The following is a 26,568-nucleotide window of genomic DNA, read 5'->3' on the forward strand; positions in this document are numbered from 1 at the left end:
GTGACCAGCTTTTGCCAATTGGGAATGAAAAGGCCATCTAGATAAAAGAAGGGCTACTGGTTAGCAGGCTAAGAAAAGAACCCAGGAAAAATACAGTGATTTGCTGAAGGTTTCACAACACGTACACATGACACAATGAGACTCCTGCTTTAGTGTTAGCTTTGAACGTGGTGACATATTTTCTATTGGGATTCAGGTTTAGTTTTCCAGTAAGCACTACACACAAATGATGTCAGTTTTTATTGCCTCAACTTCAACTAAAATTCTTGGAAAATACAGCATGACAGAAAGTCTGAAGAAAAATTCTTGCTGAAGACTGAATTTTTACTACACTGTATTATAAATGCATGCCAATGAACACGGAAAAAAACAATGGTATTACTGATGCACTGAATAAAACCTTTAAGGTTCTGATGGTGTAATCTAATGTTCTAAATTAAATACAGTGCTGTGGTGAACATTTTTTCAGTTTATGCAAAACAAATATACGACAGCATACCAAATATTAACATATTAAATAAAGCATTATAAAGGATACGAAAGGAAAGAAAAATTCATGGATTTCAATTCCTAGTGACAGAAGTGGAAAGTAAAACCTATCTGTTCAGGGGTCTCAAGATTAAAAAAAAATAATTCAACAATAACCATGCTTTAAAATGCCTTTTTAATTTACAAAATGATTTATAAACACTTTCAATTATAACTTAAAATTTAAAAGCCTAACCAAAGCAGAAACCACTTTATAATCAGTGATGCAGGATGCTAATCTGAGGCATAAATGTTACAAATGGAAAATGAGATAAATTCTTTGCATGAAAAAGCAATGTATATTAATCCTAATACAAGTTGTACTTTGACAGAAATGGAAAACAAGACATTCTGATGTTGCCTGATTTGTGTGAAAATATTTTAAACCAAAAACAAGCCCTTTAGAGATAAAAAAAAAAAAGTTTACAAACTGAAATTTGAGTGAGATGAAATAAGCAAAAAAATTCTACTGATAAAGATGCATCCATAGTCCCTATCAAACAAATAAAATTTCTCTAACTTCTTAAAATGTTTAATTTAATCTCTGATGTGGATTAAACAAGGTCTGCTTTGATTTCCCATGATTACTGCTATACATTTACTGAAGCCTCGGCCTTAAATAACTCGTTTAGTATCGATTTGTATACCAATCATTGTCACTGATATGGATGAGCTCTGTCACTACTTCCACGAGGTTGTAGTTATATTTCTTCAGCAGTCTCTGGTTTAACTGTCTGTCACAAAAGCCCATCTCAAACAGCACTCCCATCACTGCATTCTCTTCTTCCTGTGTGGTCTTACGCTGTAAAAAGAAAACAGAAATGCTACTGAAGAAAAAAAACAGAATATTAAAATCAACTGCTCGTATGAAGCAAATGATACGGAAGTAATTTATTTTGTTACATATGGTTCTACAGCACTACGATAAACACCTACAGCCTTTACGTAATGCAGAATCAAATTTGTGTGCCTCTCATTTGTAATGTGAATAACATCATAAGCAAGCACTTTAGGGGTGCCGCCAAGCATCTACTCAACTTCTCCATGAATGAAAAAACATCTGGAACAGTACACTATATTTCAGTTGTTTGCTGCAGATGCAAGAACACAAACTGGACTTTTTTTGATGGAATGCAATAGGAAGCGCCACCATCAGTACAAATCTTACAGTGCAACTTACCCAGGGACTGTAGCAACTAATTTGAGGGTTCAGAAGTCCTAAACAAAACTACATTCTGTCTGGTACTGACATATTTCTATAAAGTAGATGCTGGGGACACACAGGATGCCTCATGAAAACAGGATTCACAGATTTGTGTCTTAAGTTCAATGCATTCTCCCAAAAAAACAGAATGCAGCCGATGAAAGAAAACAAAAGCAATCCTAATCATTTCGGTGAATAAAGCATTATGATGTTGTGCCTTTCGGCTTTTCCCGGTTAGGGGACGCCACAGCGGAACTCCGGTCCGCTAATGACTGACAGTTGATTTTTACATGCTGAGTTGCCAGTCCTAACGCACAACCTTCAACGAAGGTACGCCCATTCACGCATGTCTCTACACAGAAGACGCTCTAGCTGAAAGTCGAACCGGTCAGCATATAAAGCATTATGATATTCATGTCAAATTATGACTTGAAGATCATGTTTAAAGGCTGCAAAACAAACTTTATCATACACAAACATTTTTTGTGAGAAAAGAAAAGTGCACTTTGCAGCCTTTAATAAATATTAAGTTTTAAAGACTGCTTTCAATGACTGAAAACAAAATGTAGATAGTCGGGTTTATGGCATTAGTATTCATAAACAGGAAGGAGATGCTTATGGCACTTCAGGTTACAGCTCTAATTACGCTTATTTAGCGTAGGGTAAGTAATTGAACATTAGTTATGTAATTACCAAAATGTTAAACATACAGAAGGAAATGGTTATCAAAATACATATAAGATATACTTTTTGTGTTGTGGGTGCCCCTTGCACTCCTCCTAAAATGGGTGCACCACCCCACATCCCTAAACTAAATACACTAACGCAGACAGATGCACTAAGTTACAGTACTGGGAATGTGTGGTTCTGCTGTAAAACAATGACTCTACCTCAGAGGTAGTGCATCTCTGGAGTTAATACATTTAGTTAAAAGGAGGTGCACCCCATATACTTGGGGAAACAGGGAGCAAAGCCCCTCTGCAAAAACATATTTTAAGTACTTTTGTTTATAAATTACTTTTTTATTGATGTTTCACTTAAAATAAATCAGGATATTCACACCTATATATTCAGTCTTTCAAGCTTTACAAACAGTCAATTAGATGAAGGTCAACATTTGACCATGTTCCCATAAAATGTTTGTGAATGTTTAGCCATTGATGCAGAAATTCAAAGAGAAAACAATGGTACATTTTGGGGTGAATAAGATTTTTTTTTTACATAGATTATAACAAGTATGTTAAAATATTTATAAAAGAACATTTGAAAAGCTAAGAGCACTAACAAACAAGAAGGTGAAGATTAAAATAAAGGAAAGCAGGAAAAAGGCAACAATCAAAGTCCTTAACAGAAAGTGAACAAACAGAAATTCAGTAGTTTCGGAAAGAACAAGAAAGATGGTCTGAAAGAGGATGGGGAGCAAAAAGAAAGAGGCATTTTGGTTACCCCAGATGAACAAAGAGGTTCAATGATAAAGTATACTCAAGACATGCTAACAATGAACAGATGTTCCCATTTTCCCATGAAAATGTGGACAGAAAGCTCTCCTGGAGAAGAAGAAAGGTAGAAGTAGAATGAACATTTAAATGAAGCATGAGGTTTGGAGGATACAGAAAAACAGTAAAGAAAAGATAATTACATTCACAAAGTCACTACAGATGGTCTCTGTAAGTGGTACAAATATAGAGAGTTACAAGAAAAAACATGTAAAAAATAAGGAAAATAAAGATATGTTTTTCATCCAGAATAACAAAACAAAAGGACTAAGAACAAGGCTTTCAGTACACCAGGGTAAGGAAGCCAAGAAAGGTAATCAATTAGACATGGAATGTGGCAAAAATTCTCTACACCTACCCTTCCAATCTCCCAAAACAACTAGCTGTTTATGCACTACATGTTCAGTTTTCATCACAACCTGCAGCAACATTACAGGTTCTGACACACTCTGCAAATCCTTCAGAAACAATAAACTTTCTTGTTTTAAAATTAACCACTACTCTTGGAGTCTTGTTTAACATGATAAATACATCCACCTCTCCAGGCAAATAACTCTGGGTGATAGCAAAGGCTACTCTACACTTTATTTTCCTTCTAATTTAAATCATTACTGTCAAAGCCTCTGCTGGCAGCAAAGGTTTATTCTTACAAAACTGCTTACCATTGTCTTTGCTCATCATCGCTTTACTGGCAGCGGAGGCTTACTTAATCCCACATTTCTTTCTCTTTCTTACTAATTAAATCCCATTCCCCAAACTTATTTTAGCATTTGCTGGAAGCAAAAGCTATTTTACTTCACACTGATATTGTTATCTAACTTCAGCAGTGAAGCTTACAGTATGACAGCAGTAAAGACATTCTCTCACAAAGTACTTCCTATACTGCCTGTCATAGCCTTTGGTGGCAGCACTTTAGAGAGTCCTGGTTGGTGTTTGAAAGGAAACAGTCACGGTCAGCAGAGAATGTTACTTACCGCTACATCTACGGTATAAAAGGTTTATAATTTCATGCTAAACTAATGGCCAAAGGGCTGTCGAGAAGCTTAGTTGCGACACCATGAAGTACTGACTATGCTAGTTATCCCTGGTAAGGTTACTTCCCCAAAGGCTATACTGAATTACTGATGTACACTATGACTGAGATCCAATATACTGAAAATACAACACCAACCTATTAAACATACAGATGAGGTGCTTTTGCAGAGGGGCTTGCCCCTCTGCACCAGTACATCTGTAAATATACTAACTCTGAGACTGCACAATAGTGGGGATCAGCAGAAACTTTCTTATTGCGACCATTATGTGTTCTTATTGTAAAACACTACCGAACTACAATGAAAAGAATCATCCATAAAATTTCTCCGACAAGAACAACTGTAATGAAATGGCAATGATCTAAATGTCTCCCCTTTACATATTAAGGCATTAATTTATGGTCTAACATCCAACTGTCAAGTCTGGTCTTTGAAGAAAAGAGTGTTACTTCTGTCTGACATGTACAGGAAGTTTACTGGGTTATATAACGGTCACACCAGCATTTGTCACTGATCCTGCAGTTGCAGGGGAGGTTTTAGGCAAGAGTTTTAGACCACTGGCTCCGCAAAGGTGGAGGAGGTTAAAAAAAAAAAAGGTATGAACTTGGAGTGCTCAAAAAGCTGCAAAAGGGATTACACCCCTCCAGCATCTGTATAAGATCAGAGTACATGGATAAAGCTTTTACTCTACTCATGCAGCTTTGGGTGTGTAACTGAGAAATCTTGGTCAGAAATAATGTCAGGCCAGGAAGACAGGAACAAAATCTCTCGTATTTGGGCCAGTCAAGGGCTTCCACAGCAAGAAATCCTCAGTAATTATTACTGCAACAGTGAAACAGGATGAACATCTCTGGAACATTTCAAGCTGGTCAAGGTACCTTGAAGTACATTTCAAAAGAGCCACTGCAATCAAGAATAAGTCTAATCATGAGAGGCAACAGTAGAACCGAGACTGCTTGGGACCTAGAGTAGACACCCATGCAGATTATCAAGGCAGAAGGGAATCCCAACCCTAACTGAGACACTGATCAAAACAAATACCATCACTGTAGGTATCAAAGTCTTGGATACCTGTGTCTGTCTTGAATCAAGAAAAAAAAATCTCATCAAGTTGTTTGCAAAGTCTTTTGCAAAAATCAACAAACATTTTATGATTGTCTTAAACTAAACAGCCAGTACACCATCACCATTAGGGGATCATTGCTGAAAAACGTCCCAGAAACAACTCATTTACCCAATTACCAAATGGATATATTAAAAAAAAAATGCCCTCATGATTAACTCTGATGTGGATGTTAGGGAACAGTTCAGTGTCATTCTTGAAGATACTTTGACCAATTCTCCTCAGGAAGACAAGAAAACATTTCTTAAAAACTGCAGTGCTGTTGCTAAACATGACTCATATCTCATGAATGGCTGATAAAAAAGAAACTCCCACTGCATTCTTTTCATGGAAAACCTGCAGTGCATAATCTCGCGACCATAAAAATGTATCGTCCGCCACAGCAATATGTAACATAAAAGCTTAGATTAGACTATCTGGATTGTCAGCTCCTGACTTCCAAAACATATTTTACACTCTCAGTTCACCCACTGTCAGGGAGTCCATGGTGGTCAAAAGAAATGTTAGAAAAAGCCACAAAACGTAAAACTCAAGAAAACAGGTATGGACATCACAAGCTGGAAGATACTGTCAGATAATCTCAGTGGTGCCATAACTTCCATCAATCAATGGCTTGCTATGAAATTGCTTCTGAACTGAAAACATGCAACAATGAAATAAGACAACAGAAATTATACCATCAGTTACCCCTCTCACACATGTAAACCCATCCAAATCAGCAGACAATTCTCCAACAAAGAGATATTTTGAGTTTTTAGGGATAACTCTGTGGGTCTATAACTGGACTGAGTTACTTCAGGAGCAATCACTTAAGCAAGGGAGAAACAGTTCATTGCTGACAATATTATCCAGCAAATTTCTCATAACAGGATACCACCAAAATCAGTAAACATTTCTCAGTAGGTGAAAGTATGATTAATGGCTTTCTCACATATACATTACAAACACATACAACAAATAATATAAGAATTCAATGTGGTAACACATTTAAGTAAACATTATAAAAAGCCTGATTCTGCACATCTAACAATGCCTTTTAACTCATTCCCTCCAATGGAGCTCTGGAAGTCTGCAGTGCAACTTCCAATGGGCGGAGCCTAAGTCTTTTGACAGAATCAAATCATGTCTTCACATTTCAAGCAGATGTCCATATATCCCTGGAACTATAGGGCTTATGAAAGAAGTATAAATGACAGACTCTTCAGAATAAATGATTTTTATAGTGGTGGTACTCTTTAGGTTCTAAGTCTTAAAGCAAATTTTATCAGTCACAGTAAACACAATAACTATTACATTTGTAATATTTTGTAAACAACTTACAATATCTCAGCAACCACTCAACTTACACACATACTATCAGCAGCATTTTATTCATCTACCGGAGAGCTTTCATATGAGGCTAAGGGTCTCTCTGTGTTACTTGATTGTTGAAATATTTAGAAAAATGTGAATATTACATCTATATAAATTAATATCATAAAAACAACAGTTAATATCTTTTTACCTGAACAAGACAAAGGTCAAATATTAATGCAGTTGAGTTTACCATTGTGCAAGCTTCAAGAAGAAATCTTGTAAAACCTTGTACATAGCATGATTTTGGAATTATTGACATAAATATGAACAAGCAATATTCTACGCCTACAGGTGTCAGTAGGAGTTAACTGCAGATGCACCTGAAGGCGTCACTCAGATGTAACGTAACAAGAAGCTACCTTGCACTTCAATGAAACAGATTTACTTGCTCCCTGGCAGCGACCCTCTGTATATGGTGCTGCTATGTTTTGATGCTGAGTATTATTCCATTTTTGTTTAATTCTATTAATAACCCATTTGTAGGTGCTAATGTCTTGCACTTCCACCTAACACCATGTGATGCCCCTCAGTGATCAAGGAGCTTTAATCCTCACCACTGACACTGAAAAGGGACATTCACTTGGAACAAAAATGGATGCACACAGTACTTTTAGGTGCAGCTCTCTGCACTAAGCACAATTTTCCTTAATAGCACACAGGGCAGTTTGGGAGATGGTTTTCCCTCTCTCTCTCTCCAGGCTCCCAGTAAGACTCCAAAGTGGCACAGCTGTACAGTTGAGTCCTCAGCTGAATGTTCCAAGCCTTGTACAGGGAGTTTTCCACCATACCAATATGCAACCCTCCACCACCCTCTCTGTAAAACCAATGCTTAGTGTCCCTGCTCCAAGTAGCTGACACACACACTCTGAGATCTGAATTTCACACACAGACCTGGGAAGGGCTGGCACAGATTTACTAGCTATGCCCTCTCTGCCCAGACTATAAGGTAGGTACTCCCACCAGAAAGTACAGTTGTGTACATTTACCATAAGTGTAGATGTTCGAGTGTATTCACTGTTGCAGTCATTACATTTAGGGTAATCTGCTGGCAGGTTGCCCTCAGTCGGCCTGAATAACAAAGTCTTGGGTCCTGCGTCGGTTTGCTGTCTCCTCTTCCATGACGTCAGGTCGGCAGGGGTATAAAACATGTAGCCGACGCCATTTTATTCAGTTTTTCTTGCCCCAGATGTCAGGTGCCTCCCCAAATGGGGAGCAAATTTATATATATATATATATATATATATATATATATATATATATATAAACAGAAATATATGTAAATGCACTTTTAGCAACATAAACTTTACCTTCATCTAAAAGCAAATACACCACAAAGGCTTTAGTATATAGTGAAGGAAAGAAAAGTTATAGAAAAGGGGAATGGCGGGTGGGTAACTCGGACTGCAACAGTGAATAAACTCGAACATCTACATTTATGGTAAGTGTACACAACTGTACTATGTTCTTCATGTTTCACTGTTGCAGTCATTATATTTGGGTAGAATCCCAAAGCTATGGATGAGAGGATGGAACTAAAAAGCATTAGGTGCGGCTATAAGGCCCTGCAGAACTGCAGTGGCAAAGCCTGTCCTGGGTTTAAAGAAGAGAAGCAAATGATAATGTTTTGTGAAGGTATGAACAGAGCTCCAAGTAGCAGCCTCTAGAATGTCTTTGCTTGGAACCCCTCTGAATAATGCTGCTGAGGTAGAGGCAACCCTGGTGGAATGTGAACTGATCCCCTTGGGCACAGGTTTACCGTGGTGCAAGCAGCAGAAACGAATGCAGTGGCTTACCCACTTAGAAATAGTCTGCTTTGAAATAGCCTTCCCCTCTGACCCTGCAGCAAATACTACCAGTAGTTGCTCAGACTTTCTTAGAGATTTGGTCCTGTTTAAGTAGAATCTTAGTTGTCTCTGTACGTCCAATGAATGCAGAATCCGCTCCCCCTTGTTCTGCGGATTTGGGTAAAATGTTGGCAGGTGAATTGTCTGGTTAAGAGCCACACTGGATACCACCTTAGACATAAAAGAAGGATTGGTCCCGAGCGACACCCTGTCCGGGTAAAATGAAATAAAAGGTTCCACAGCCATGAGAGCCTGTAGTTCTTAAACCCTTCTTGCTGAAGTGACTGCCAAGAGAAAAGCTATTTTCCAAGATAGAAATTTTATATCCGCAGTAGCTGCTGGTTCAAAAGGAGACAGGGTGAGTTTTTCCAGCACAAAATTGAGGTCCCATGCAGAAGTTGGTGATCTTCTGGGAGGCCTTAAATTTTTAGCCCCCCTAAGATACTGTTTAAGCAGAGGATGAGAAAAGAGGGGAGGCTCTGTGTTGTAATGAGCCGAGATGGCAGAGGCATGGATTTTTATTGAAGAAAAAGATAGGCCCTTGTCAAGCATCTCAGTCAAATATTGTACAATCTGAGGAATATTGGGCTTTGCTGTGTCTGTTTCTTGTGTTTCGTTCCAAACACAGAATCTCTTCCATTTATCAGTATAAGATTTTCTAGTACTAGGCCTTCTGGCTTCCAAAATGACATCCATCACAGATTTACTGAGAGGTGTTGTTTGAATAATTAAATGATCAGCCATGCTGCAAGATTCAGAGTTTGGAGCTGAGTATGCAGAATTTGATTGTTCTGCTGAGACTGTAGATGAGGTATTTGAGGCACGTACCAAGGAGGAAGTTGAGACATATTCCTTAGAATTGGGTACCAGGGCTGGTGAGGCCAGTCCGGAGCAACTAAGATCATTTTTGTTTTTTCCTGTCTGACTTTTAGTAAGACCTTGAAGAGAAGAGGCAGAGGGGGAAAAGCACAGACTGATAGGTTTTTCCAACTGAAGGATAGGGCATCCAATTTTCATGCTTTTCTGTGATAAGTTCTTGTGCAGAATTTGTCCAACTGAAAATTTTGGGGAGAGGCAAATAGATCTATGTCTGGGCTCCCCCATTTCTGTGTTAACATGCTGAAGATTTGTGGATCCAGTTTCCATTTGTGCGCGTCCATAAGATTTCTGCTTTGGTTGTCTGCCAGAGTATTTTGCTTTCCTGGCAGGAACTGAGCTTGAAGATGTATTTGGTAAGTCAAAGCTGTGTTCCACAATGCCATAGCTAGTCTGCAAAGGGGGTAGGAATTTGTACCCCTCTGCTTGTTTATGTACCACATAATCATGGTGTTGTCTGTCTTTATCAGTAGTTGTCCTGGATGAAGTAAAGTCCTTGACGGCTGTTAGAGCATTCTGAACAGCTAGCATCTCTTTCTGGTTAATATGCAGATGCATTTGTTTTGGGCTCCATTTGTCCTGAATGCATCTCCCCGCCAGGTGGGCCCCCCAAGCATAATCTGATGTGTCTGTAGTTAGGGTTTGGGTGGCAGGGGGTTGAGTGAATGACAGTCCCTTGTTTTGGTGACATGTCTCTGCCCACCAAAGAAATTAGAAGTTATGTACTCACCATAACGTTCCATCTGAGTAGGTGTATTCATTTGTCTGCAACCTGTGGGTTATGGATCCGATATCGGATCCGAACCGGCATGGTTTACCAGCTATGGATCCAAGCTCTCAGCTCCTCCCCTCACCCATAATGCCCTGCTCTCCCCTCATGACCTCAGATCGAGTTTGCCAACAGCAAGAACACCCTGAAAAGGGTAAAACATCATATGCAGGAAACTGAAAGGCTAGGGGGATAGGAGGGCGGGATGGTTGCAGACAAATGAATACACCTACTCAGATGGAACGTTATGGTGAGTACATAACTTCTAAATCTGAAGTAGGAGATTCATTTGTCTGCAACCTGTGGGACAGAGTCCCCAGCTACCTGAATCTTGGGCGGCCATCATGGAAGGATATTCCGGAGCACCGCAGAGCCAAAGGATGCTCTACCCCTAGATGTAAGATCCAACTTGTAGTGGGAAATAAAAGTATGAGATGAAGCCCGTGGCTGCTGCACAAATATCATCTAGAGGAATCCTGGCCTTAAAGGCTGCCGAGGCAGAGACTGACCGGGTTGAATGGGCATGTACACCCTCCGGTGCGGGCCTTCCCGAAGCTTGATAAGCCAATAAGATACATTGTGAAATCCAGCGAGATAATGTGACTTTAGAAATTGGTTTGCCCAAATTAAATTTAGCAAAGGAAATGAACAACTGGTCGGATTGCCTATGACCAGCCGTCCTGTTTAGATAAAATCTAAGTTGCCTGTGAACATCTAAGGAATGAAGCTTGTATTCACCTTTGTTTTCATATTTCGGAAAGAAGACAGGGAGGTTAATGGATTGATTAATGTTTGCTTCAGAAGCTAGCTTAGGAAGAAAGGACAGGTTGGTCCTGAGGTAAACACGGTCCGGATGAAAGACTAAGTAAGGAGGTTTAGCTGATAATGCTTGAAGCTCTGAGACTCTCTTGGCCGAAGTAATGGCTACTAAGAAGGCGGTCTTGAAAGATAAGAATTTCAGATCTACCTTAGCCGCCGGTTCGAAGGGGGGGGGGGCGGTCAAGGCCTGGAGAACTAAGGAAAGGTCCCAAGGAGGAACCGCTTGCTTTACAGGGAGCCTGAGAAGAAAAGTACCTTTAAGGAAAATCTTACATAACTTGGCCGACATCAGTGGATTGGAGTCATGATCAATGTGATAATGAGAAATTGCCGCAAGTTGTACTTTGACCGTGGAACTGCTGGCACCATCATTAAAAAGAGTGGTTAGAAAATCAAGCACCAAAGGGAGAGGAACTGTGAAGGGGTTTAGGCCTTGCCGCTCTGCCCACAAAGAGAACCGTTTCCACTTGCTGCGGTAGACTTTCCTAGTGGATGGCTTATGAGCTGCCACCAGGATGGCCTTAACAGGGGACGAAATACCGAGTCCTGATCAAGAGTGGAACTGGAGCAGCCAAGCGGTCAGCTTCAGGTTGTCCAGGTTCGGAGGAGATAAGTGGGATGGATGAGATATCAGATCCGGAATGGGATCTAGAATCCAAGGAGGATTCACTGAGTGAGACCTTAGGAAGAGGAACCAGATCTGTCGAGGCCAAAATGGAGCAATGAGAATCATTCTGCACCCCAACCGAGAGGCTTTCTGAAGAACTTGGAGCATCAGAGGCAAGGGGGGATAAGCATAAAGAAGACCGGGTGGCCAAGCATGCACCAGAGCGTCTCTTGGGGAACCTCCGGGAGGAGGTATCAGAGCGAAAAAACTGTTGCACTTGGTGTTTGAGGGAGAGGCAAAAAGATCACAACAAGGAGTTCCCCACCGTGCGAAAATGCGTTCCGCTACCTGAGTATTGAGAGACCACTCGTAAGGGGTGAGAATGGTGCGACTGAGTTTGTCTGCCAGGATGTTGGACCGACCCGGAATATGCGTTGCTATGAGAAAGCGGTTGGTGGAGATTGCCCATTCCCACACTCTCATGGCTTCTCGACAAAGCGGGTAAGACCTGGTTCCTCCTTGCTTGTTGATATACCAAACAACAGACATGTTGTCCGATTGAATCGCAATAGTTCCCAAGGGAAGAAAGGCCTGAAGTGCTAGCAACGCTAAGAGCACTGCTCTCATCTCTAGAACGTTGATATGCAGTAAGGTCTCTGAATCGTTCCACATGCCTTGGACGGTCCGGCCTGCAAAATGCCCCCCCCCCACCCGAGGCGGGAGGCGTCCGTGGTCACCGTGGCGAGAGGGGGAGAAGCACAAAATGGGCGGCCTCCGTGGAGATCTGGAGAGTGTAGCCACCACAGGAGGGACCGCTTGCAAGCCTTGATGATCGCAATGGGATGATGCATATGAAGAGCAAGATACGACCACTGAACTAGGAGTGTCCATTGAAAGATGCACATATTGAACCTGGCGAGAGGAAGAAGTGCTATTGCTGCAGCCATGGACCCTAGGGCCCTCAGGACCAACTCCGCCGGAACTGAGCTTGATTGGAGAATGGCCCGCACCTGGAATTGCAGATTTTGAACTCTGTCCGCAGTGAGGAAGGCTTTTAATCTCCTTGTGTCTAACCTGGCACCTATAAAATCTATGAGCTGCGTGGGTGCTAGGTTTTGTGTTTATTGTGATGCCCAGACAGGGAGCAAGATGGAGAAAGGAGACTCGCGCCAATAGTAGTAGATGCCTTGTTGGGGCGGTGAGAAGCCAGTCGTCCAGGTAGGGAAAGACCTGTACCCCCTGAAGCCTCAGGTGGGCTGCTACCACTGCTAATACTTTGGTGAACACCCTGGGGGCTGTGGTGAGACCAAAGGGAAGGACCTGGAAATGGTAGTGACTGGCTCCCAGCCGGAAGCGGAGAAACCTCCTGGAGCGCCTGTCCATTAGAATGTGGTAGTACGCATCCTTGAGGTCTATGGAGCACATCCAGTGATTTTCTCCCAGAAGGGGGAGAATAGACTGCAACGTGACCATTCGGAACTTCTTGGGAACTGCCAGGTTCAAGAGTGAAAGGTCTAAAATTGGTCTTAGATCCCCCGTCTTTTTTGGCACTAAAAAGAACCTGGAGTAGAACCCTGATCCGATCTGGTCTGGGGGGACGGGCTGGATGGCTCTTTTCTTTAGCAGATGGCCAATTTCTGCCAAAGCGGCCTCCCACTGACCGGGTGGAACATCGGGGAGGGACTTCAATTTTGGCAAGTGAAGAAAGGGTATACGGTATCCTCTGGATATGATCTGGAGGACCCAGCGGTCTGATGTTATGGACTCCCATGCCGCTAGGTGCTCCGAACGTCCCCGACTGCCTCCAGAGTGGAGCAGCCGGGCAACCCTCAGGGCTGCTGCGGGCCGTTCAGAGAAGGGTTCTCTGGACCCGAAGTTCCTGGGAGCCCCTCTGCCCCTAGGGCGGCGTCCTCCCTGTCCTCCTCTGCCACGGAAGGACTGGTTGTCCGGAGCAGGCTGAGATTGCTGCGACTTCCGGAACCACATCTTCTTCTGTCCCTTTTGGTTCCTAGAATAGGGCCTCTGGGGTGCAGAGAAGCGGATTCCGACGGCAGACAGCATCTTCCCGTCCTTCTCGCTCTGGGTCAAAGTGTTGCGAACAGTTTTGCCAAAGAGGGCAGAACCATCGAAGGGGGCGTTCACGAATGACGCCTTGAAGGGCTCTGAGAAATCGCAATGACGGAGCCAGGCCTGACGTCTAGTAACTAGGCCTGCCCCTGCGGCTCTAGCGGCACCTTCCGTAGCATGGGACAGTAGCCGCATAGAGGTATTGGTGACGGACCTAAGAGTGGCCATGCGGGTGGAGTGCAGCACTTTGTCCTCCTCCGACAAGGACTCTGGGGGGGATGCAGCGTATTCTTTAATAAGATCGCGCTGCATCCTAATCACGTGTGCCAGGTAGTTCAGCGCCCTCACAGAGAAGGTCGCTGAACTAAACATCCGCTTCCCCAAGCGGTCCATCATCCGAGACTCCTTGCTCGGGATGGACTGAGGGACTCTCCTGAGCAAGTTCCCTCTTGGTGGCCGCCGCCGTCAACATGGCATCTACTGGAGGCCCCTTACTCCAATGGGCACGGTCAGCCGGGGGACTGAGAATACGGTCGGGCCTTTTAGGGATTGGCTCCACGGTGTCCGGTTCCTTCCACGCCCTGGTGGTAATGAGGTCCACCAGGGGGTCGGCAGGAGGGGACACCCAAGAGGTAGACGGGCCCGCTTCAAATGCCTCCAACAACACGGACTCGTCCGAGGAAGACTTGGGGGCCGACCACCCCCCCCCCTTATGCGGAGCATTTCCATGATGTCTCCAAATGAGACATCCTCGGGGGGTGACCGTGGGGAGCCTTCCCCTTCCTCCAAATCCGTGTCTTCTGTGAGAGACTCGGGGGAGTCAATGTGCCTCCTTTTGCACGTATGTTTGCGGGGAACATCCTCCGGGGGGCTGTCAGAGGACTCCTCACAAACAGTAACCTGTTCCAGGGGAACAGCTTGGGGCAAAGGAGCGGGCTGTCCCAAGGGCAGGACGGTGGAAGCCTGACCCAGTGCAGAGGGAGCGCGGGACGGAGCCGAAGCAAGTGCCAGGGGTCCGGAGACCCTCAACAGGGCCCTCTCCACTACATCAAAAGCCGAAGGGGAGCCGACCTCGACCAAAGGATCCGACAATCGGCTCCCCCTCGGATCCGAGGAGTGGATCGGAGCCGGCGCTGAAGCGCTCGGATCTGAAGGGACAGTGCGCTCCGATACAGACGGCGCCGAAGGAGCACTGATCCCCCCGGATCCGAGGCTCGGATCCAGGCTCCGAGAGGTCGGATCCGAAGCACTCGAGGGCAGGGTCGGATCCGAAGTACCAAGTACTATCGAGCCAACCCACCCCGGCCCGGCTGCTCGGCTCCAACTGCTCCGAACCGGGGTAGCGGGTCGGAGAAGGAGCAATTGGCTTGAAAAAAGGGGTCGAGCTCCCCCCCAGAGGGGGGGGGGAGGCAAGAGCACTCCCATCTGCATCTGGGCCTGGATGAACCTTCTCATCATCCAGTCCAGATCAGCATCTGACAGGCTATAAGTTGATCTCGACGAGGCTACCGAGGTAGGCCTTGAGTGCCTCCTCGATAGCCTCGACGGAGATCAGGTCTCCTCCTCCTCAGGTCCCGGTGAAAAACACACAGGAGACCGGAGCCGAGGAGGGGGAGAGCCAACAGACAAGGAGGCCGGAGGAGAAGCCCGCTTGGCTGGCGGGGCCGAAACAGAGGTCTCGGCCCGCCGCTTATGGTGCTTCTCCCTCCGGTCCTTCTTTCTAGCTTCCCTCTCCTCTGAACCACTACAGGGAGGTTGAGTCCCAGGAGGAGGAGGGGGAGCCGGAGAGGAGACAACCGCAGAAACGGTTACCCCGGTAGCGGAGGCGGAGCAGAGTCCGTGGCAAAGACCCGCGAAGACAAGCTTGGACCTCCGCTCCTTCAATGCCCTGGGGTTGAACCCTGCACAAATGGTACATCCAGAAGTGAGGTGTTCAACCCCAAGGCATCTAACACCAGTGTGGCCATCAGCGGGAAAGCTTATGGCCACACTCGAGCACTTGAGAACACAGCTTTGGGTTGTTCAGACATCCCAAATACCAAAAGGTTACTTAAACTAAAGTTAAAGTAAAGTAACTAAACCACACACAGGCCCCATACACACACTACGCTACCAGCGAGGGGAGGGATAAGAAAAATAAATTTTAAAACACTAAAAGTATAAGTAAGAAAAAGGGAAACCTAAACTTCCACACAACTTTCACACAAAAATTCAAAAATTAGCACTTTAAACACTGAAAAAAACTGCACTTAGCTGAAGAGCTTAGGAACACAAATCTGGTCACCAGCGCGGCAAACGAGATCTGAGGTCATGAGGGGAGAGCAGGGCATTATGGGTGAGGGGAGGAGCTGAGAGCTTGGATCCATAGCTGGTAAACCATGCCGGTTCGGATCCGATATCGGATCCATAACCCACAGGTTGCAGACAAATGAATCTCCTACTTCAGATCTCCTGTTGTAGGCAGGGAATGAGAGGAATCATTGTTTCCAGACTGTAACAATGTTGACTCCATAAACTTTTTAGGTACCACTGAAGTTTCCTAATATGCAGTCTCGCATATGGAATTAGTAGAATGCAGAACGCCATGAATCCCAAAGCCTGCGGAATTTGTCTTGCAGATAACTGGGTTTTTGTTGCCAGTTGTTTGAAGTATGTTGTCAGTTACCTTTGTTTGTCTGGCGTAAGGTAAGCCATCTGGTCAGTTGTATTCAAGCTTGCACCCAGGAATGTAATTATTTGCGACAATAATAGTTGAGATTTATTTTCGTTTATTGTGTAACCATTGGCATGTTAGAAGCCTTTTTACAAATGCCAGATGTTGAAAAAGAGTGTCCTTGTCCTCTGCTTGAATGAGACAGTTGTCCAGATAAGGATAAATTTGTATGCTTCTTTGTCTGCAGAATGCAATTACTGGTGCCAGGCACTTTGTAAAGATCCTGGGTGCAGTAGATAAGCCAAATGGCAGTGCACATAATTGGTAATGCAAAAAACCTGTCTTGAAGTGGAGGTATCTTCTGCATGATTCCCTTACTAGGATATGCAGGTATGCCTCTTAAGTCTAGAGTCACTAACCAAGCGTTCCTGCCCAACATAGGCAGTAGCTGTTGTAAAGTCAGCATTTTGAATTTTGGAATGTCCAGGAACGTGTTCAAAATCGATAAGTCCATTATTGGACGCCAGGCATTGTCTTTTCTGGGTACCAAGAAAAGTCTTGAATAAAAGCCTTGTCCTTTTTCCTTTTCTGGTACTTGCTGAATAGCCCCAATATCCATGAGGGACATAACTTGTTTCTGTGCCTCTGCCCACTGATTTTGTGGCAGATCTGGCCATCCGTTTGAAATTGGCAAAGTATGGAAATGAAATCTGTACCCCTGGGATACTATGTTTAATACTCACTTGTCCTGGGTAATTAACTGCCAATTTTGTGCATGAAGTGCTAGTTTTTCCCCCAAGGGGGCTGCCAAAACATAAGTGCTTGGTGAAGGTAGAGGAAAGTAATTGAGACTGCTTACTGTAGGGTTGAGCTTTGTTTCCTCCAGATTTGGAGGTGGAGGCACCCCATTGCTTTGACCTGTAAGAACCCTGTGATTGGTATCTGGAGCCTTTTGAGTGTCTAGATTTGCCTTGAGTGGCTCTGCTGGATACAGGAAAGGACCAGTTTTTAGTAGGTCAGTGCCTACTGAACCTGGGTGGCTGCACTTGCAAGAAATCTTTTACAGTTTGCATAGATTTTGCTTTGTCTTCCATTTTCTTTAAAACCTCTTCTGCCTTATTACCAAACAGAGTATCATGCTGCAAGGGGGCATCCAACAATTTAGTTTTAACATGATCAGGCAGATTTTGCTCCTTGAGCGAGGCATGCCTTCTAATCACAGATCCAGTAACTGCGGTCCTGCAAGAGGCCTCCAAGGAATCAAAACCACATTGCAAAGTATGCTTTCCAACTTGTTCTGCTGAATGCAATAATTCCTGTAACTCTATTTTACACACAATCAGAAATCAACATAATTTTCTGTTTCAGTAAGGCCATAACATGCTGTTGATATTTAAGCATATGAAACTGGCAGTTTAAGGCCCTGACTGCCAAGGTTGCAGACGTATAAACCTTCTTTCCACATCTATCCAGCGCCTTGGAATCTCTATTTGAGGGGGTGGGATTTTTGGCTGTAGAGGCCTTTACACCCTTGGGACCCTGTGAAATAATCTCAGGATCAGCAGCAGGATTTTTGAATAGAAATTTGTGGGAGTCAGGAAGCCTGTAATATCTGTCTGGCTTACTAGGAGATGGATGTAGGGAATCGGGAGCCATGCTTGATTCCGAAAACACATCAACAATGTCTACTACAGGAGGTATTGCCAAAGGCCTATGCTGAGGAAGAAGGAGGAAATCCCTAAGCCTCTTTTTTGATTCGAAGTCCTGACTCTCCCAATGAAAATGTTCCTTTAAAGTATGTAAAGTCTCTCCAAAAGAGCAATCCTCAGGAGGAGATGCAGATGGGATGGATTCCTCTGCATCAGAATCCTCATAGGGTGGAATAAAAATTCCTGATCAGAAGAAATGGAAACCTGATCTGAAGATTCATAATCAGTGCCTTGCCTAGGCCTCTTAGCAGGGGTGGGGGGTTGGGAACCACTGATCAAGGTAATTAAGTCCTCAGCCTTTTAATCATCTGTTTTTTAAGCATAGGGGCCTGAGCATGTGGCTCATGCGTCAGTTTTTAGACATAGAAGATGTTTTTGATCTGTTTGTTTAGGCTGGCGTCAGTGTAATATAGAAATGTTCAGGCCTGAAAACACCCTCAGAAGCCGGTGCCTGCTCAGCGGCTCCGGATCCATCCAAGGGAGAGACATCCGCGGGTTCAATACTCTGTGAGAATCACGTGGCATACCAGACTCCAAATGGGTCTCCGTAGAGGCCTGCGACTCAAAAGTAGCAGGTATCAGGGGCTGCGAAAGCGCCTCCCTGAGTACCGGTGAACCAGCGACTGGCTTAGGAGAAGCTTTGTCATCTGTTTTGGACCTTGACGGTCTCTCTCCATCTTTTTCTTTGCGTTTTTTGTGAACTCCGGTGGTCGGATTGCTAACCGACGACATTTCAGGATAATTAAATCTTGATCCAAAATATTGAGAAGCACAAATATACCGACGCTTAATAGTGCGTTGGTTAAATGTAGCACAAAATCGAAAGCAAGGCATGTTAAGATCTGGGCATAGGCAAGGAATACAGTACAAATGAAAATCCTTATGAGGTATTTGCTTCCCACAAGTAATGCAATTATTAACTTTAACTGACATCGGTAAGGAGCAAGAAAAAGTTTCCTCAATGAGGTACTTAGCTTTAGTTTGAAGACTTTGCTTCTGAAGCTTGAATGCGAAAATTTCAGGAGTCGGCCGACCGGCACTTGCGAACTGCTTCTGCTTCGGGCACCACGCGGCAAGAAAGACTGAATAAAATGGTGTCGGCTGCATGTTTTATACCCCTGGCGACCTGACATCATGGAAGAGGAGACAGCAACTGACGCAGGACCCAAGACTTTGTTATTCAAGCCGACTGAGACTGAGGGCAACCTGCCAGCAGATTACCCAAATGTAATGACTGCAACAGTGAAACATGAAGAACATCACTCCAAAACCAACTATTCTAAGGCTCTTACAAAGGTATCCAATTACACTGAGTAAAATTAATACTAATACAAATGGTAGTGTTTGAACAATGCAGCAAGGCTTTCAGGAGTGGCCACAGTGTCACCAAATACATATAAGTACTTCCAAAGGTTAAAATATTCTCTAAAAGACCAGTCACAATGAAAAGTTTAAATACATTTAATAATAAATAATAAAAGAACATGAACATACTAAATATCTATTTGCAATAAACACCAGAGTTTCAATCACAGGAAAATATTAAAAATAACATAGATGGAATGGTTCACACAGATACAGAAAAATAATACTAATCTCACTATATTTTCTTGACTGATCTAAAGAATTACCTTTCCCTGTTTACTTAATAAAGTAAGGCAAGATGACACGGATGAGTAGACTTCCTTCTTGGCCAGGTTTCAAAAACAGACTGCCCTGAGACTTCTGTCTCATCTAGCATTAAAACATCATTTCAGTGCTGGATTACAGAATGACATCACATAAAACTGGTCATCTGACTCTGGTTACCGCATTACCCACCTTTACTAGAAACTGAACCAGAATCTAGCACATAGGCTTTACCAAACACACAGACAGAGCTTTGATGAGATGTGTTACAGCATCTGGAAGCTATAAAACTATTTCAAAACTTTCACCCTTCCAGGATAGCAATTAGTTCACCCCTAAAGACAATACAGTAGAATTCCTAGCCCTGGTTTTCACAGACATTTCATCTCTGGCTGCAATCAGAACTGCAAGATACAATCTTTATGGCCTAAACCAAGTAATTTAATTTGATACCATAGCTGGAATGAGATGAACCTTATCTCTTCTAGTAACTTCTGTTACAATATATTCATTTCAACAGTTACAGTACAGTCTGACATACATGTGCATTTCTTTTCTGTGCAGCAGGACCCACTGTTGGAACATTTTTAATACAAGCAGCTTTACAAATATGTTTTCAACATAAGCATCTGTACAAATCAGTTTGACATAGTAATGGTATGTAATTCTTTACAAAACTCCAGCTAGCTATGCCAGCATATGTCCACATCCACTGCCCTACTTCCCCTGGCATAGCTGGCAATACCTCACATCATCACACACCACAAAACATCTTCCATTATAATATGCAAGGTTTTCTTGTATTACACTTTTAGCACCTTTCAAAACATTTTGAAGCTGCAAACGTGGTGTTACTAAAAATTAAAATTCTATATTCCATGATGATATGCTCAGAGCCTTAACAATGAGATGTGGAAATCTGACCTCTTATTGGGTTAACAGTGGCTGACTAAGAAGACAGACGCACTGGACTCATTAGTAGTGAAAACCTGACTGCACAGGCCAAGGGGGAATTATTAAAATGAAGTTGACCCTGCCCTGTTTTGTTCTACAAACAGCTCTCAAGATTAAGGAAAAAAGATGGGTAACATCAGTCAAGGCCTGTTTTTGTACGACTGAAATGAGAAGGCATGTATCTTTATCTTCCAAACTATTTTTGATATGTAAGTGAGAAAATGTTATCAGTTGACTGTTATGAAAGGGGTCAAAGAGATCCTCTTCTAGAAGACCCTACCTTTTGTGTAATATGATGAAAAGCTTCCAGATCTAGTTTCCAGTCATGAGCTAAAGTCATTTGCCTGCCCAATGCACTTTTGCTTTCTTAGAAAGTACAGTTCTGTAAACATATCTGCCATAACCAAAGATATTTTGAGTATAAGGATCACTATCAGAGTGTCACTCATGGAATGTGTGAATTGCACACCACAGGCAGATGTCCAAACACTGAAAGGTCCTTTGAGAACCATGCTCTTCTGGAAAATCATGAAAGGCTCTCTAAACTCTGCAGTTCTGAAATTCTTATGGCTGAAATAATGTCTATAAGGAAATGAGTTTCCGAACAAAAAAATATATTGTTACTGACTTTAAAAGTTCAAAATCAGTTTTATGAAAGCTGAAATGCCAGAGTGTAGGCAGTGAACCTACATGGGGGCTTCAAATGTAGGACGTCCTTGAAAAACTGTTTCATTTTGGGGACAGATAACAAAGGTGTCTTGTAGCAAAATAAGATGAGACAGCAGGAAGATGTATACTAACCTAAACAAAAGGTCCATGTAAAATAAATTTGTCAGGACAGGACTTGTTCAACAGATGCTTCCTTGGGTAAAATGTTATGATCCTCACATTAAAGAGAAAAAAGTCCTTTTAGCCATGTAACATTTGAAAGTAGCTGGTTTCCTAACCTCCACTAGGATATGTACTGCAGAGAAGACGTATTAAGCTAATGTAAATTTAATTATATTATGAACTGAAACGGTGGTTGCTGCAAATACTGCAGCATTCAAAATGTATAACATACAGAAAATATAGAAAAATGTGAACAGCACAGAAAATGACTGCTTTCAAATGTGCACATATTTGCAGTGCTTTCTACTAAGAATAAATTAACTTTAGTTGAACCCTCCCAGGTTAAATGCAGTGGAAATAAGAAAACAATTACTCAAATTATGGTACAACAGGAAATAATGTCTTAGACTGAAAGAAGGACTGTCAAAGATAGTGCTGCTTTACTACTGAAGCGTGCGTAAGTGTACTACATTACTGACATAGTTCAAGCCGGAATTCATGGCCTGTAAAGATTTACAAATGCTTCTTGGACTTTCATGTCAGAAGTAGTTAGAAAATCAAGTATATCTTTAGCTAGTCACAGAAAGAGGTCCAGATTACCCTTCAACAGAATTATTCTATTGCCATCTGTATTTTTAAACATGTACTCTGTACTGCCTTTTGGCAAGTTTATAACTTCTTGCCCATTTGATTTTATGAAGTGCATTGCTTAATTTTATTTGCAGTAAACAGACAAACAGCTATTTGGGGTATGCCACACAGCTGTAAACACTCCTGGCTCAATTCCCATTTTTGTTGGCTCAGTAACAATATATTCTGGTGATATGTTAAGGCATTCTTATCCAAAGGGATTCTAAGGGCTGATGTTGAAGGTTATAGTTCACTTCCAAGTCCCATGCTACAGTGGTAAGCCTGTACAATGAAAATAAGTGCATGCCTCCCTGCTTGCTGGTGTACCACATAACTGTGGTACTGGCTGCGCTCACCATAAGAATGTCTGACCTCCAGTCTGATTTTAAAATTTGGAGGGCATAGACAGTGACCAGTCTCTCTGAGACTGATGCGCTTGTCCTTGTCGCTGTTGCTCCACTCTCCCTCAATCTTCAGGGATCTTATGTGTGTACCCTAGTCATAACGATCTAATGTTGTGGTAAGTACATAACTTTTGTATCTTACAAGAGCAAGTCTGTCCATTTCAAATAGTACGGCAGAATTCCCAGCTGAATGTCTAAGAATGCATCACATCAGATTATGTGTGATGATGGCAGCTTCACAGGAAGACCTGGACCATAAGGTCACATCTAGATTACAGTGTATAACAAAAGTATGTAGTGAAACCCATACCACAGCAAAACAAACACTGTCCACAGAAGAATTTCTAAAAAAAGGGCTTGCTGATCGAATTACAGGTTTACCTGGAATAAGCTTACAATGAATGGGGGACATAACATAATAATACATAATACAGTCAGAAAGCTAAATCGGCAAGATATTCTTGGATACGTTTTAGCCCAGTCTGCTTGCATTGAAAGATACAAAAAGCTGATCATCTTTCTTATGAATTTTCATTGAGAGCATGTACAACTGTAGCGGTCTACAAACATCTAAGTAATGTAATTAGTACATACTCTTGTTACAGAACTAAGAAAAAATGGAATATTAACAGACTGAGATTAACGTCTGAGCCTACTTTTGACATAAAGGCTACATCCGTTCTTATCATAACCCTCCCTTAATGGAAAACTAAGTAAGAAGGTTGCGAAGATGAGGCCAAATGCTCTGAAAAGTTCCAGAATAGGTTCTTTAGGTCTACTACAACTGTTGATTTGAAAGAGAACCGTGTTAATTTCTCTGGGACAAAAGAGGTTCCAAGGAAGAATGGGGTCTCTAAAGGGTTGTCTAAGTAATGAAAGCTTCCCTAAAGAAGTCCTTACAAATTTTCAGGGGTGATAGGGAATGGAATTATATAACTGGTAAAAGTTAGAGACAGCTGGAAGATGTTCCTTTAAAGTGGAAAAGCATAACCCTTTGTCAAAAGTTTAATCTAAAAAGTGAAGAAAAGCTGGAACCGAGGTAGTAAAAGGCTCTAACCCTTGTTGTTGCTCATAAAAAATATCTTAGCCATTTTCTTTTGTATATCCTTTTAGTGGATTTTTAGGATGCTGTCAGGGCCTGGATCACCCTGGGAGTGTCCTCAGGGTCCCTGTTCATCATCAAAACTGGAGAAACCATGCAATTAGTTTAACAAAGTGGAGGTCCATTTAAGGATTCCTGGATGGATGGGGCAGGAGACCTGAGTAAGGTTCTAGAACAGGCTTCTTAATTAGGTAAGGTTACATTAGAAGTAACCATATTTGTTAAGGCCAGAACAGGGCTATGGCAATAACTTAGGGCCTGCACATTTTTACTTTCTGTAGGAATTCCAATATTAGAAAGGCTGAAGTGAAGGCATACAGTAAACCCAGAGGCCACTCAGACAAGAGGATCTCAGGGTACCTGACCTCATGGAATGATAAGGGAAAATAACTTGCTACAATTGATGCTGGTGAGGGATGCAAACAGGTTGAAGCAAGGCTTCCACCAACAGTAGAGTATCATCTGTGCCACTTTCAACCCCAAAGACCCACTCACGCAGCATCAGAAGCTTGTAAACTAACCAGCTGGCTTGACCAAGAATAAGCATTGCTGCTAGAAAGCACTGTGATTTGATCACCCATTCCCAGAGCCTCATGGCCTCCCAACACAGATGACAGGACTTGATGCCTGCAAGTTTGCTGATATGCCACATCTCAAATACGTTGTCAGAGTAGACAGGTTCTGCACCCTGGAGAATAAAGTTCTGAAAAGCAAGTTAGCCTCCTGCTGAGATGGATGGACTACTTGTCCAGAATAATGCCACCCAACTTAAAGCAGATGCATCCATGGTGACCATGATGTGAACAGAGGAAGTGTAAAAGTACATTCTTACTCTAGGTTGTACAGCTGCAGCTACTGAAGGAGATGTTGGCAACTTCATCTTCAAAGGTATATTGCTTGATTCACTGAATCCAGTGGTGTAGCTAGGTGGGGGGAGGTGAGAGGGGCAGTCCACCCCAGGCACCATTTTTTGAGACGGTCACATTTGCTACAAAAATGTGTACTTTCTCCTTTAAGAACAGGGTTCCGTAGCATCAACGTTTACGCATATGTTATGCATGCACAGACATCCTGTTCTTCCTGAACTCCTGCGCTATTTGAAATTGAGTTTATGAGTGTCCGACTGATTCTTCCCATTTGCTGCTTCTGCAAGTCAATATGAAATTTTGTTTACAAGTGTAGAATTGATTCTTCTGCAAGTAAGGGAATTCAGTGTACTGCAGCTGCTTTTAAGTTTATTGGTGTGTGTGTGTGTCCAAGTGATTCTTCACATTTGAAATTGTTTTTTCAAATAAGGGAATATAGTTTACTGCTGCATTCAATTCACAGGTGTGTGTGTGTGTGTGTGTGTGTGTGTGTGTGTGTGTGTGTGTGTGTGTGTGTGTGCGTGTGCGTGTGCGTGTGTATAAAATGCCCCAGTTAGGTATCCCTTGTGATTAGTGTTACTCAAACCCTGTACTGTAGATACAAGGAGCAAGAGCCTGAATTCTCTACCCATACCACCATTTATGATTCAAGGATTTCAATCCATAGCTCTCAACTATCCAGATTTTCATAGAATGTTTAGCTCATACTTTTCGTCTGTTCCTCTTAAAATTTGTGGTTTTCTGGCAAATCAGTGTGAACTGAATTCACTAAATAATGACAGCCATTTAAGTTTCAGTTTTCCTATCTTTCAGGAAACACATGGTAACACAAAATATTTTATTCCAGCAACTTTCTAAAATTATACAAGCAATGTTTAAAATGTGCCCCTGGGTTTTGGGCCTTTGTCCACCACCCAATAAATTTTGGCTTTTTCCAGATTTCTTGTGTTGCAAAGTTGAGAGCTAGTTAAGTAGATTTACAAGGAGCCGAGAGCTTCAGGAGAAGAGTAGTTTAGTGCTACTTATGCCAAGTCTGTTTGCATTGTTAGTAGCACAACAGGAAGTATACTTGCTTTTGATGCAGAAGGCTGTGGGTTCTACTCCCACAGTATGCGGGTGGATTGCTGATACTGTACTGTGTTGTACTTTAAAGAGGGTGGATGCTGCAGTTCTGAGAATGTCCTCCTTTGGAGGAGATACCTAGTAACTATGAACCTGTTATCAGTTTTGCCATCCATTCCCTATTGCAATATTACTAATTTATTTTTTAATGTAACATAAGTAATTTATTCTTTAAGGGCAACAGGCACTTTATTTGTAGATGAAACAATGACATATAAAGTTGTTTGCTAGCAATAACCTATTCATTAGTTACAGATCTCTTTAATGTGGAATTATTTAGATGACTTTCACCTCTCCAGAGATTGTGCATATTTACAGATACTGGTGGATTGTAACAACAGAATTTTGAGTAGACTTTTATGATGCAAATGTTCTGAATTGGCAGTTTTGTCAATATTGTTGCATACATTTTGTTTCATTGCTTACTTGAAAAATGTTCAAAACAATAAATTTGCGCTGTATTATACAAGGAATATAATTTAATACAATCAGGAAGGTGAATCAAAGAATACATGTACGTTTGTATGGTTTTAAATATGTCTGCAAGGGGTCTATGATTTGAAAACAGCCCAAAGGTAAACTTTATTCACCAGTGGCCAGATGCATTTTCTTCGAATGTAGGTTTCAAGGGAAGAGAAGTTTTAATGCCAAGTCTGTTTTCAATGTGATTGTTTAACAGATGTCTATCAGTGTTTGTACTATAAAATGTAAAATAAAAGTTTTAAATTAAATCCAAATAATCACTGTAGAAGTAAAGCATAAAGCAGTGGGCATCTTACAGTGTTTATGGCAAATGGGGAGAGACAGCCAAGTAATGGGACACTGGAATGGCTGTGAGGGGGGAGGGCTATGTATGTGGTGGGCCACATTTGACCATGATTTTGTGTGTGTGTGTGTGTGGGGGGGGGGGGGGGGCAAACTCAAAAACAGCCCCGGGCAGAACAA

The 26,568-nt window shown here is 42.4% G+C and overlaps 1 protein-coding gene across 3 annotated transcripts in view; it reads right to left on the reverse strand.

The window, feature by feature from the left end:
• Positions 1–647: 647 nt before the first annotated feature.
• The window catches only part of NBR1 (NBR1 autophagy cargo receptor), a 1,427,595-nt gene continuing 1,401,674 nt past the window's right edge, over positions 648–26,568 (reverse strand). For all 3 annotated transcript variants that reach the window (XM_044054653.1, XM_044054654.1, XM_044054652.1), the window contains one exon: positions 648–1,330. In XM_044054653.1, the coding sequence (XP_043910588.1) occupies positions 1,157–1,330 (174 nt within the window). In that variant the 3' untranslated portion in view covers positions 648–1,156. The remainder of the gene's footprint in view (positions 1,331–26,568) is intronic.

Source organism: Protopterus annectens, chromosome 13.part0 (genome assembly GCF_019279795.1).
Source record: "Protopterus annectens isolate FY-2018-M chromosome 13.part0, PAN1.0, whole genome shotgun sequence".
Taxonomy (NCBI): domain Eukaryota; kingdom Metazoa; phylum Chordata; order Ceratodontiformes; family Protopteridae; genus Protopterus; species Protopterus annectens.